Source organism: Pelophylax lessonae (assembly GCF_965119305.1).
Source record: "Pelophylax lessonae genome assembly, chromosome: 4".
NCBI classification, from domain to species: Eukaryota; Metazoa; Chordata; class Amphibia; order Anura; family Ranidae; genus Pelophylax; species Pelophylax lessonae.
The window spans coordinates 577,967,459-577,979,535 of NC_138771.1; the positions used below are offsets into that span (position 1 = coordinate 577,967,459).

General features: G+C 42.2%; 1 protein-coding gene across 1 annotated transcript in view; it reads left to right on the plus strand.

The window, feature by feature from the left end:
- The window catches only part of LOC309554920 (CD209 antigen-like protein C), a gene marked incomplete at its 3' end in the record, with an annotated part of 67,436 nt that overhangs the window by 18,661 nt on the left and 36,698 nt on the right, over positions 1-12,077 (plus strand). The window contains exons 4-5 of the mRNA XM_082256658.1: positions 6,732-6,773; positions 7,485-7,529. Of these exons, the coding sequence (XP_082112784.1) occupies positions 6,732-6,773; positions 7,485-7,529 (87 nt within the window). The remainder of the gene's footprint in view (positions 1-6,731; positions 6,774-7,484; positions 7,530-12,077) is intronic.

A 12,077-nucleotide genomic window follows, 5' to 3' on the forward strand; every position in this document is an offset into this window, starting at 1 on the left:
CGTGTATGGTTGTCCACCCGCAACCTCAACCTTCGAGTGCCCACTCCCAAGATGGCGCCTCGCTTTGTTGGTCCCTTCCGAGTGCTTCGCAGGGTAAACCCGGTAGCCTATGCCCTTGTGCTTCCTCCTGGCATGCGGATCTCCAACGTGTTTCATGTCTCCCTGTTGAAACCACTGGTGTGTAATCGTTTCACTTCCTCGGTTCCTCGGCCTCGTCCGGTCCAAGTGGGCAATCGTGAGGAGTATGAGGTGAGCAATATCCTGGACTCACGCCTGGTCCGCGGTCGGGTGCAGTTTTTGGTTCATTGGCGTGGTTTTGGTCCAGAGGAGCGTTCCTGGGTTCCCTCCGCAGATGTCCATGCTCCTGCCTTGCTCCGAGCCTTCCACGCACGCTTCCCTCAGAAACCGTTCTTTACTCCGCGGAGGAGTGGCCCTTGAGGGGGAGGTACTGTCATGGTCTTACCTTCTTGCTGTTCTCCTTCGTTTGACATGTGCTGGCGGCCATCTTGGTTTCTTGGTTTCTTGTAGCCTCCTACCCTGCGGCTCCTCCTTCCCACTGGGAGGAGCTGGATGCCTAGCTCATATATATAGGAGGTCTGTGGCTTCAGTTCCTTGCTTGGTCCTCCTGTGTTCACATGCTTCTAAGACTGCTGCTGCTTCTGGTCCCTGATCCTGGCTTCGTCTGACTACCCTGCTGGTTCCTGATCCTGGCTTCGTCTGACTACCCTGCTGGTTCCTGATCCTGGCTTCGTCTGACTACCCTGCTGGTTCCTGATCCCGGCTTCGTCTGACTACCCTCCTGGTTCCTGACCTCTGGCTTCGCAAGGACTCTGCCTCGGTTTCGTCATCCGTTTGGACTTTTGCTTTACAGCTTGATTTTCAATAAAGCCTTCTTATTTTCACTTATCTGTTGTTGTACGTCTGGTTCATGGTTCCGTGACAGCCGCCTCTCTCTGCAATCAATAAATGATTTCCACAAAACTTTGAGAACCTCTGCTTCACTTGGCTTTGTTCCAAGAAATGTCTGTACTTTATCAACTTTCCTTCCACCATCATATGGGTCAAAGGCAACAACACAGTCTATTACAGGTTCCTTCAATGCACTTTCTGCTATTGCACTACTTTTCCCTTGTAGCTCCTTTAGTATTTCCTTGATTTGGTTGAATTGCATATCTGCTGAACTATTTGACCGCTTAAGGTCACCTAGTTCCTTTTCTTTATCTGAACTCCACATGGAATGTATCTTAAGATCACGATCAAACTTCTGCCACCTGTCTTTCACCAGTTCCCTGGAAATATTCCCTGAAAGGCACTTATTCATTTGCTTCACGTTTTCACCAACAGCCATAGTTTTCTCCACTAGGTGGTGTTTGCTTTTTTCTCCAAGCTTTATATCACTTGCCTTAGTTTTCTCCACTAGGTTTTCAGCCTGAACTGAGAAATCATCACATTTCTTACCCAGCTCCTTTGCTTGCTGAAGTTCTAATGATACATTTTCCAGTGCTTGAAGTTTTTGAAGGAACTGTTTATTCCAGAGGGGTGATTCAAACAACATGTCAAATTTCTGATGCCCACTCAGGACAGACCCCAAAACACTGATCCTTTTATAAACTGCATCAGGCACACTATCCCCTCTTTGGGACAGATCCTCTGTTGCCTGTAATTCCTCTTTAAGTTCTTCCAACTGAATCTTCATCTCTTCTACTTGCTGTTCTAAGGCTCGCTTAGACTTTTATAGCTCCTGAACGCTTTTCCCAACATCATCCTTGGAGCTGACCAAATCTTCCATTTCTGTACACAGCTGTTTGTTAACTCTTTCTAGTTCAACCTTACACTCTAGAGCTTCCTCCAAGGAGCGAGCCAAGAACAGGGCTTTGCTCTCTTTATCACGTGCCTCCGTTTCTGCACGGTCGCATTCTTCTGCATATTTTGCAGACACCGTCTTCTCCTCACCAAGCATCTGATCCAACTTCTTTTTCACATTTTCAACTTTTTCTAATGAACCAACGCTTTCTTCCATGCGTTTTTTCATATCCGCTATCTGAGCTTGCAATGTTGCGACTTGCTCTGATAGGTTTTTCTTTGCTTCCTCCTCCTCTTTTAATTGTTCCAGGACACCATTTTTCTCATCTTCCATTTGTTTGAGCTTTGTGCTAAAACTCAGCCTTTGACACCTCTCTTCCTGTAAGAGTTCCTGAGTGTCTTGCAGCTGCGATTCCAAGATAGAGAAATCTTTGGCAATTTCTCTAGATTTGCTGTCTGCTTGAGAAAGCTGATTTGTGACTTTGTCCAACTCAATCTGCAGTCGGTTCGCCTTCTCTGACAGCTTAGCACATACTCGGTCACCTTCTGACACTTTGACTTGCAATTCGAGAAGCTGTGCCTCTACTTTTTCCCTCTTGTGTTCAGAATCTCCTTTTCCCTGCATAATTCTGCCACACAGGCTTCTTTCTTCTTTAGCTGCTGCTGGACACGTTGGACTTCATCTTTCCAACTTTCACAGTCAGTACGTAATTCATCTACCACATTGCTCAAAGTGGTGAGCTCATAACCAGTACTCAGTAATTTAGCCTCTCTCTCACTTTTCTCCTTGTCGCTGAGAGACAATGTCGTTTTCAGAGCGACATTCTGTTCCTGCAGGTCTCTTTTTGTAGCTTCTAAAGACTGAAGACTTTTTGCCAGCTGATTACGCAACTCCAACATATCACTCATACTTTGCTTCTGCAAAGTCTGAATTTCAATTTCCTTTTCCATGAGGATGGTAGTGGATGAAGAAGAGCAGTGGATTCTTCCCACTGTAACACCTGAGCCTGCAAGTTTCTATGCTCCATCTTAAGCAACTCCAGGGCTTGTTCCTTTTCTTCTATTTTTGGTTGCAAGGCATCCAGCTCAGCCCTGCACACATACTCGGTTTCCTCCAAACCGATGACCTCCATTTGCTGCTGGCATCTCTGTTTCTAGCCTGCCATGCTCTCTTGGTGAGCCTTTTGTTGAGCTGCAAAGCTCCGCTGAAAATCCGCTTTTGCCTCAGTGTTGCTAGGGACAACAACTTCTCTTTTTAGCAGACTCCGTTCAGGCATGGATGGGGCTTGTTCAGGCGGTAACATCTCATCCATCCATAGAATCCGGTCTCTCATTTCAGCTATCTTTGCATCTTTCAGGCGTTTTGATCGCCCCATCTTCAATAACTCCACAATAAATTTTTCACAGTCCAGCAAAAAATTTTGAGACCACTGGCTCTTTAAAGCCAGTAGCTTTTCTCTTTCTTGCAAGATCTCCTCTCCTGCACACATAGATTGTGCAATCTCATGCACCAAACAAAGTTCATAGAACATATGCACTTCTTTGCAGGGATCTCTGCTTCTGCCCAATGCATACCTCCACCATATGTGGGGGATTAGCTAGGTGGCGGGTATGGATGACTCCTTGGGGGGGGGGGGGTGCGTTTACACAGGGAGATAGCCGAGAAGTGGTTGCAAACAACAGTTTGGTTTATTCTTGCAATTTACTTCACACAAGTGCAAGCCTCAAAAACATCAAAATAAAAATAAAACACAAAATAAATCCTTGCCACTGTGGGCGGCTACCTTCTCACATACAGGAACCTACCTACGGAGTCTGTCTTCAACCTACTGTTGGGCAAACTTTGCCGATCCTTCAGCAGACACTTCATAGTCCATGTTTTTTCTTCACACAACAAATGTCCATTGAACATGTCCCTTTTTCTCTCCACATTGAACATGCCCCTTTGCTTTTCTCTTCACATAGAACACATTCCTTTGTTTGTCTCTTCACATAGCAACCATTCCTTTGCTTGTCTCTTCACATAGCAACCATTCCCTTGCTTGTCTCTTCACATAGCAAACAGTTCATTTATTTCTTCCACATAGAAACAATCCCAGACCTCACCTTGAGTAGTCTTCACACTTTTTACCCATCTCAGCGCACATCACTTCAGGAGGTCTTCTCCCATGCTCACACAGTGTCAGGAGGCACACATCTGACTGTCCTCCTCTCCCCAGCTTCACACAGCGTCAGGAGACAGCAATCAATAGACTACCTTTGGACAAATTATAGAGGCCTTAACTTCCTCATTCCGAACAGCTGAAGGCCTTTCAACTTCCTTAAGCCGTCCTGGCTACCTTTCCTGCTGCCTTTGCAGCCGACACCCTATAGTAATTGGTGAATTGTCTAAACCAAGCAGACATGTCTCCTGTCTGTGACAACATCCACAGATTTACCTGACTTCCTGTCACAGTGTATATATACATATAAGTGTGTGTGTATATATACCCCTATACAGAAGTTCAGATGTTTTGCCTGCCTCCAAAGACCCCAAAAAAATGCCCAAAAAAAGAGTCCTTCAAAAGTCTTTGTTTATGTAGTGCCAGAGCAATACACAGTGCCTTTAATGCAGGGTCATTGGTGTCAGTTATAGGAACCACTGTACAATGTCACCACCACCAGCTCTGGCACTACATAAACAAAGACATTTGAAGGACTCTGTTCTTGCTTAGTTGGATTTTTTGGATTATTTATGCAATTTATTTATTTGCACTTTATGAAAGGAGGGTGACACCATCCCTGCGCTACTGAAATTCTAAGAAAAATAATCTGTTTTTTTTTTTTGTGATAAATTTTAATTTATGTATAGTTGTCACTAAGGCTTTATCAACTGTGCAATGTGAAAATTACCTGCAAGACGCACACTGCTATGCGACCCAAAGTTGTCGCTAAATAAAGCAGATGTGTGTGACGCAGAGTAGCAAAGCCTTTTGCAGTGGACTTAACGTTTACAATAAGAACAGCCGTGAAGTTTTCACTGAGGCTTTGGCAACTCTGCGCGGTGAAATTCACCTGCAAAACACACACTGCTATGCGACCCAAGGTTGTCGCTAAATACAGCAGATGTGTGCATCGCTGAAATGTATTTTGCACAATAGCTGACTAGCAAGCCCGTATACCTGCTGTAGATATATCAGCAGTGCAATGTGCTCACTAGAAGGAAACCCTAACACTTAAAAGTATCCCTACAAAAACTAGATTACTGAATCTAACTATAGTGGTATATAGTACCCTAACTACACTGCATATCCCTTTCCTCACACTAAAAGAACAGCTCCATACAGCAGAAGATAATTTCTAACTGACACTGTCCCTTTAATTTTTTTTTTTTCTAACTCAAACAGCACAATCGCTGTATTTCTAACTACACTGACAATCTTTCTGTAAGCTGACTGCTCTTTTGCTGATATGGAGCTTTACAAGCAATCGGCTATGCAGCAACGTTGTTTAACACAGCAGGAGAAACACAAATGCTTCCACTCTCTTCCAAAGCCTCTGTATTACAGTGCTAGAGGTTAGACGGGGCTATGTTATATACTGGGGGGTGTATTCACTCCTGATTGGCCTCTGGTCCCCGTAGTCACTCCAATCATGTTCCTAGCAGACTCCTGCCCCCTCATTGGCTTTTACTGACGTTTCTGAGTTCGGAATTCGGCCGACTTTCAAACAACCAATGTTCGAGTCGAACCGATGGTCGACCCGAACCGTTCGATCATCCCTACTGCTGACCTGTGGATGTGTGAAACAATATGTGCAGGTGAATGATTTCACACTTTCACTTCATTTGTTTCCTCCATCTACTCTTCATTAATTCAAAATGCTAAAACGGCAAAATAGGCAATGCAATAAATATACCTCAATACAGGATGAACACTGTGACTCCATAGCAGTGGATAGGTTGGGATCAAGATTCTACAACTAACAAGCCTTATTGGGGGCGATTGCGTGGTGTACCAAGATGGCCGTAGCAGTGTTCTGAAGCCCTGTCTCGGCCAGCCTACCTGCCAGTCGCTGACTCCCTCTGTCTCCTGCCCGCCCACTGACTTCCAGGAATGAGCACATGATGCCTCCAACTCCCTCGCACGACATCTCTTCATTCCTGGAGGACACAGTGGCGGCGCTGTTGGAGCCTGGAGGTATCGTATTAAGCATCGGAGCATTTGCACGACTAAAAGTACTCATGCAAATGCTTGGTATCGGCACCGATACCGATACTAGTATCGGTATTAGTGCAACCCTACTTTTGGCAATGTAAGAAGTACAACTCATATCAGGGATCCAGTGTAAAAGCATTCTTCTTGCAAAATGTGAAGTGTACTGAGCAAGGAGGCAAAAATTTGAACAAAAGTAAAAAAAATTAATAAAATGATATAAATATATACACCCATCAGAGTGTAGAGTGTGTTTATATGGGACCCATCAATGCTCTGTCTTGTACATGCCTACCTTGACTTTTACTGTTGGGAGAATAAACCTGCCAACATAAAATTACCATGGGATACACCCAAAGGCTTAACACTTCCTTTGATGATTCCCATCTCTGGTTAAAACCTCATAAACCTTCAGTAAGGATCAGCACAGCTTGATCTGAGCTTTGGGGATCAGGAAGGATTTTTTGTTGCCGGCTGGAGCTAATTGGATCATGCCTTATTGTTTTTTTTTTTTTTTTTACCTTCCTCTGGATTAACTGTGGTTATAGGATTGTATATATAGAGGTTTTCTATTTGTGTGTTTTTTTTCCTATGTTGGTTAAACTGGATGGACTTGTGTCTTTTTTCAACCAGATTACCTATGTAACTATGTCTGCACTACTGTAATATTTTATATCTAATAACTTTTATAATGAATGTACCCACATATTATATTACTTTGTGTGTCCTGCCCAGATGATAGGATCACAAAAGAAGTCTCACATCAGATAAATAGTGGTAAGTGATTAAGATGCCTGTATTTTTGTCATTCAGATACTTCTGCAAACTGTTTTCTAACAATATGCTACAATGAAGTTTTGGTGAAAAGTAACCTTTAGTTGGACAATCTGTGATTTGTAGTTTTAAAATGGACCTGTCATTCTTCAATTGCTCTAGTACTGTGAGGTAGTACGTCTAGGACATAGGCACAGCCTGGCTCTTTCAGTAAGTAGGCTAGTATTGCATTTTAGTATGTTTTGGATAGAGCCATGAAAGGTTAGAGACTCTGTTGTGTGTTAGTTAAAGTACTCTCTGTCCCTGTGTATATAGCAATGCAAAAATTGAAGGCAGCCTCACCTAAAGGCAGCCCATTCCTCAGCAACACACATGAAGCCTAATGTTGACCAAGCCAGTTGAATACCCCTCATTGTCAGACATGCAAGGCAGAGATAGATTGGGTGATTGGGCTGTGTAGTATTTTTAGCATACTGTATATACAGTTCTTTTCACACTTGTGTACATCTTTATGATGGGGTGCAGAGATTTATTCCTGGCACATTCCACCTCTGGACCACCTCTGGGTCATAGCTAGAATAGCTAGAAGGTTCACATAAGAAGCTCCATGATACCTGTAGATGTGCTTCAGCTAGGCACAAGCTGATTTTATTTTGTAAAATATTTTTCATGCATGCCTTTGATTTGTTTTATGTTTCCTTTTCATATTTAAAGACACAGAAATGCTCAAGAAAGAGGTGGATTATCTCAAAAACAAAGGTCAGTGGTCAAGGAACTCTTCAGGCTTCTTGTTAAAAATGTACAACTGCCTCCTATTCCACCAGCTTCATAGTGAGTAGGAAAGAGCTTTTGTTTTGGTCTGAACACAGGTTTGAGCGTCAGATTCTTTGCTCATTTGGCAATAGCCAAACTTCATATACAGTATAATAGCGTTTTTTTCTTCTTCTAGTATACCATACTTGCCAAATGTCCCAGATATGCCGGGACAGTCACATTTTCAATAAACTGTCACACTACAGATCAGTCCCAGGCTTTGTTCCCCTGATTTTGACTGTGGGGACAGCAGTAGTGTCACTGCTTCTAAATACTGTACATACACCGCCTGGCTCATACATGCCAACTGTCTCAGATTTACCGGGATAGTCATGCTTTCTAGTAAGATGCCCTGCTGCAGCTTAGTCCCAGGCTTTGTCCGGGGCTCAGGGCTGTGGAGACAGAAGTGTCATTGCTTCTAAATACATACACCGCCTGGCCTGGCCATGACAGCTTCCTGTCAATGGTTGTTAGGCTGGCGATACACTATACAATTTTCTTATTCAATTTCCTTTAGATTTACCTTAAACTATGTAGTGCAAGGGCCTGCCTGACTGCATACAAATTGAAAGTGTTTAGGTTTGACCTCATATTATATGGTTTTGGTAAATCTAAAGGAAAGTTGAACAAGAAAATTGTATAGTGTATGGCCAGCCTTAGGAAAGCGCCCGCTGCATCCATAATAACCAGTGAAGTTATACAACAGCTGAATGTTAGTAATGCTTGTCAAACCCACCGGCTTATCCCTATTAGTGAGTTCCAGTGGGATGACACATTTGACCAAAGTGTCCAGCTAAATGCTGTCTGATTGGTTAGAGTACCAAGGCATTAGCAAGCACAAAATTGTCAAAACACATAAAATAAATACATAATAAATATTTTGAATGACAAATACATATGTATAGAAAAAAACAGGCAGTGATAAAAAAAAAAAAAAAAAAAAAACACATTACAAAATCCATGAATATAGGAAATTGCAATCTAGAGCAGCTTTTCTCAACTTTTGTACTTCAGAGGAACCCTTAAAATTTTCAGGCCTTTGGGAACCCTAGTAAAACCAAATAATTTGGGGTCATTGGGAAAATGTCCCTTACCTTGGTGCGTGGTGGGAAGAATTTCCCCATATAGCTGTGGTCAGAATGACATCCTTACAGACAGCTAAAACGATTATTGATGTGATGCGGCTGGCTCTGCGTGGGGCTGGATCTGGAACTATGCAAGCACTATGAATGGTAGGTCAAATAGACACAACTCAAGGTTTGCCAGATAGTAATAAACAATCATAACTCAGGAGTATTGTTTCCTCTTGCTCTATATTCCAATGATGTTTCCTAACAACAAGCATTGGTAAGCAATAGGCTGAACCCAATAAATACAGAAACAATAACAATTAGACCTCAGGCTGACTACAGCCTAGCTTCCCACTAAATTTGGCTAGGGACTCTCCAGCTTAAAGGGTAACTCCACTTTCATGGGAAAAATAGCAAATAAAAAAATATAGCATATTTGAATGTTAATAACAATTACCTTTCCTTTTCAACCTGCAGCGCTGAAATTTTCTGTAAATTGCATGGCTACCTGGAGGTGTTCTGTACACAGAATGTGTACATAACGCCCCCCAGAAACATAATTTCCTGCTTGTTTGATTGGCTCACTGATTTTCCCAGAAGTCTACACTAAGATACAAGTCAGATTTTTGGCATCCCCTGCAACAAAAATGTAATTTTTGGTAAGATACTCCCAATAGGAAATAACGTCTAAAGGGATGCAAACCCTGCAATTTTCCTCATTGGTGCCCTGCAGGCGAACCAGCTGGTTGATAATTAAGAAACCACTCCAATTTGATTACCTTTCCACATGGACACAGACAAACACACAAGGATTTCTTCAGAATAAAGGCCCGTACACACGTACCGATGGTCGGCTTACAAATGTTCCTCTTTTCTCCCCGGGATGTCGGTGTCTGCTGAAAAGTGCAAAGACAGCACAAGGACAGCACAAGAATTTTGTCCGCCGACTGCAGAAGTGATGTCATGTAATGGTTAACTTTCCCTGTGTTTTCTATTTTCTGAGCATGCCCAGTCTTGCAAATCTGCGGTCTGTCGGCCGAATTGTGTACTGACAGGCGAACAATCGTCCGTTCTGGTGTCGGCATACAAATATTTTCATGTTTGCACGAAAGACTTTTGTCCGCGGATTGTGCGCAGACATCTGTCGGAGGCACCATACTAACACGCGTACAATCGGCAGATCCTTCGTCCACCGACGTTTGTATGCCGACGATCGGTACGTGTGTACGGGCCTTAACAAAAGGTAGGAATCTGCAACAAAGTTTGTTAAAATCCTTGCAATGTACACAGATCACACAGGGGGGGGATGTTTTTTTTCTCAGCAAAAGTGGAGTTACTCTTTAAGGTAGGGCCCCTATAGGAAATGTAAGTCAAATTTCCTGATCATGAAATTAAGTATCCAAAATAAAAAAACTTTACTATCTGCGCTTAGTGCCGAATGAAAAGAAAAGAAATAGAAATAACCTGCTGCAATTCAATATTGGGATACTAAATATCTGGGAACTTGTCTGGAAGTGAGTGCGCTGTCTCTTTTAGGCATGAAGTGCATAAATATAAAAAATACATCAATAAATAAGTACATGAATAATTCATCAAATAGGTGAAACTTCCAAGCTGAGAAAATATAAAATGTTAGGTATCAGCGTACTAGAGTTGTAATCATCCAAATAATCTCAAAAGAAAGAAAAGAGGAGACTATTTTGTATAGTATGCACATTATATAGGAATTAAAGAAGATGACTTAACTGTGGTTTATGAAAGGCTTATTTTATAAATTGGAGGGTAAGCGTATATATAAAGGAGCACATGAAGGATATATGAGGATTTGTTAACACACCATTTTAATGTAAGCACATTATATGATTGCATATGTATTGCACATGTGGAGTGGAGCATACTACGCTCTATATATCTATCTATATATATATATATATATATATATATATATATATATATATTGAGATTAGTTCTCCCGGGTGAATTTTCATCAAAGATTCAAAAAATAAGAGACAATTTTTTGAACAGATGCACTTTATTGAATGAAAAAGACAAAAGAAAAGGGGCGCACCGACCTAGTGCATCACCACTAAAACCATTTATTAAAATATTAAAAAGTATACAATATACTCACAAAGCGGGTGTGATTATACACACATCAACATTGCATATGCAATCTCCAAGGTAGCCAAGGTTCCATACGTAACAAAATGGCATGCAGAGTGGCGCATGGGGCTGCTGTGGCTGGGCTGACGCGTTTCAGGGGCGTACCCCCTTCCTCAGATCCAGCAGCTACTTTTCTGGCTCTGAGGAAGGGGGTACGCCCCTGAAACGCATCAGCCCAGCCACAGCAGCCCCATGCGGCACTCTGCATGCCATTTTGTTACGTATGGGACCTTGGCTACCTTGGAGATTGCATATGCAATGTTGATGTGTGTATAATCACACCCGCTTTGTGAGTATATTGTATACTTTTTAATATTTTAATAAATGGTTTTAGTGGTGATGCACTAGGTCGGTGCGTCCCTTTTCTTTTGTCTTTTTCTCTCAGTTGGTTCTGGATACCCTTGATCCTGAGGGGGCAGCAAGAACATTGGCCTTTTTTTCCATCTGAGTCTGAAGTGCATCTCTCTTCCCTTCGTCATATTCTACTTGAGCGCAGGAGATTTGCTTTAGTACTTTATTGAATACAAGGTCTTGAGCATTTCTCTGAAAGGACACTTTATGGACTAATTTGTGAGGAACATTACTTTTTTAAGCACTGGTATTAAGATTGAAGCTGAGAAAGTGCTGAGTGCAAACAGTGTACTTTGCCTAAAAATGCATACAATATGTGCCTAATTCATCACAAAAATTGATATGCAATAATGTGCTCCTATGGTGCAATAAATAATTGTGCAAAATAATGCTTAACGTGCAATGTGCAATTCATACACAAAAAAAGCATTCAAAATAAAAATAAAAAGTTCAAAGTTCATCAACAAAAAGATTATGCAGTAAGGGCTCTTTCACACGGCCGCTCCGTGTGAAAGCTCCGCTGCGGGACTTTTTTTTTTTTTTTCACGGAGCGGATGACATTTGTGTCATCCGCTCCATATGTCCGCATATCATCCCATCCGTTTGCGGATGATATGCGGACATAATGTAAGTCTATGGGCATTGCGGATGTCAGCGGGTGACACCTCTGACATCCGATTTTCCTTCCTTTCCGTTTTTTTGAACGGAGGAAAAATAGGGTTCTGTTCCGTTGCAAAAAAGGAAGAAAATCGGATGTCAGCGGATGGTATTCCGCTGACATCCGCAATGCCATAGACTTACATTATGTCCGCAAATCATCCGCAAAAAAATAGGATGATTTGCGGACACACGGAGCGGCCGTGTGAAAGAGTCCTAAGAAGTAAATTATGTGTTCATTCAGTGTGAAAGC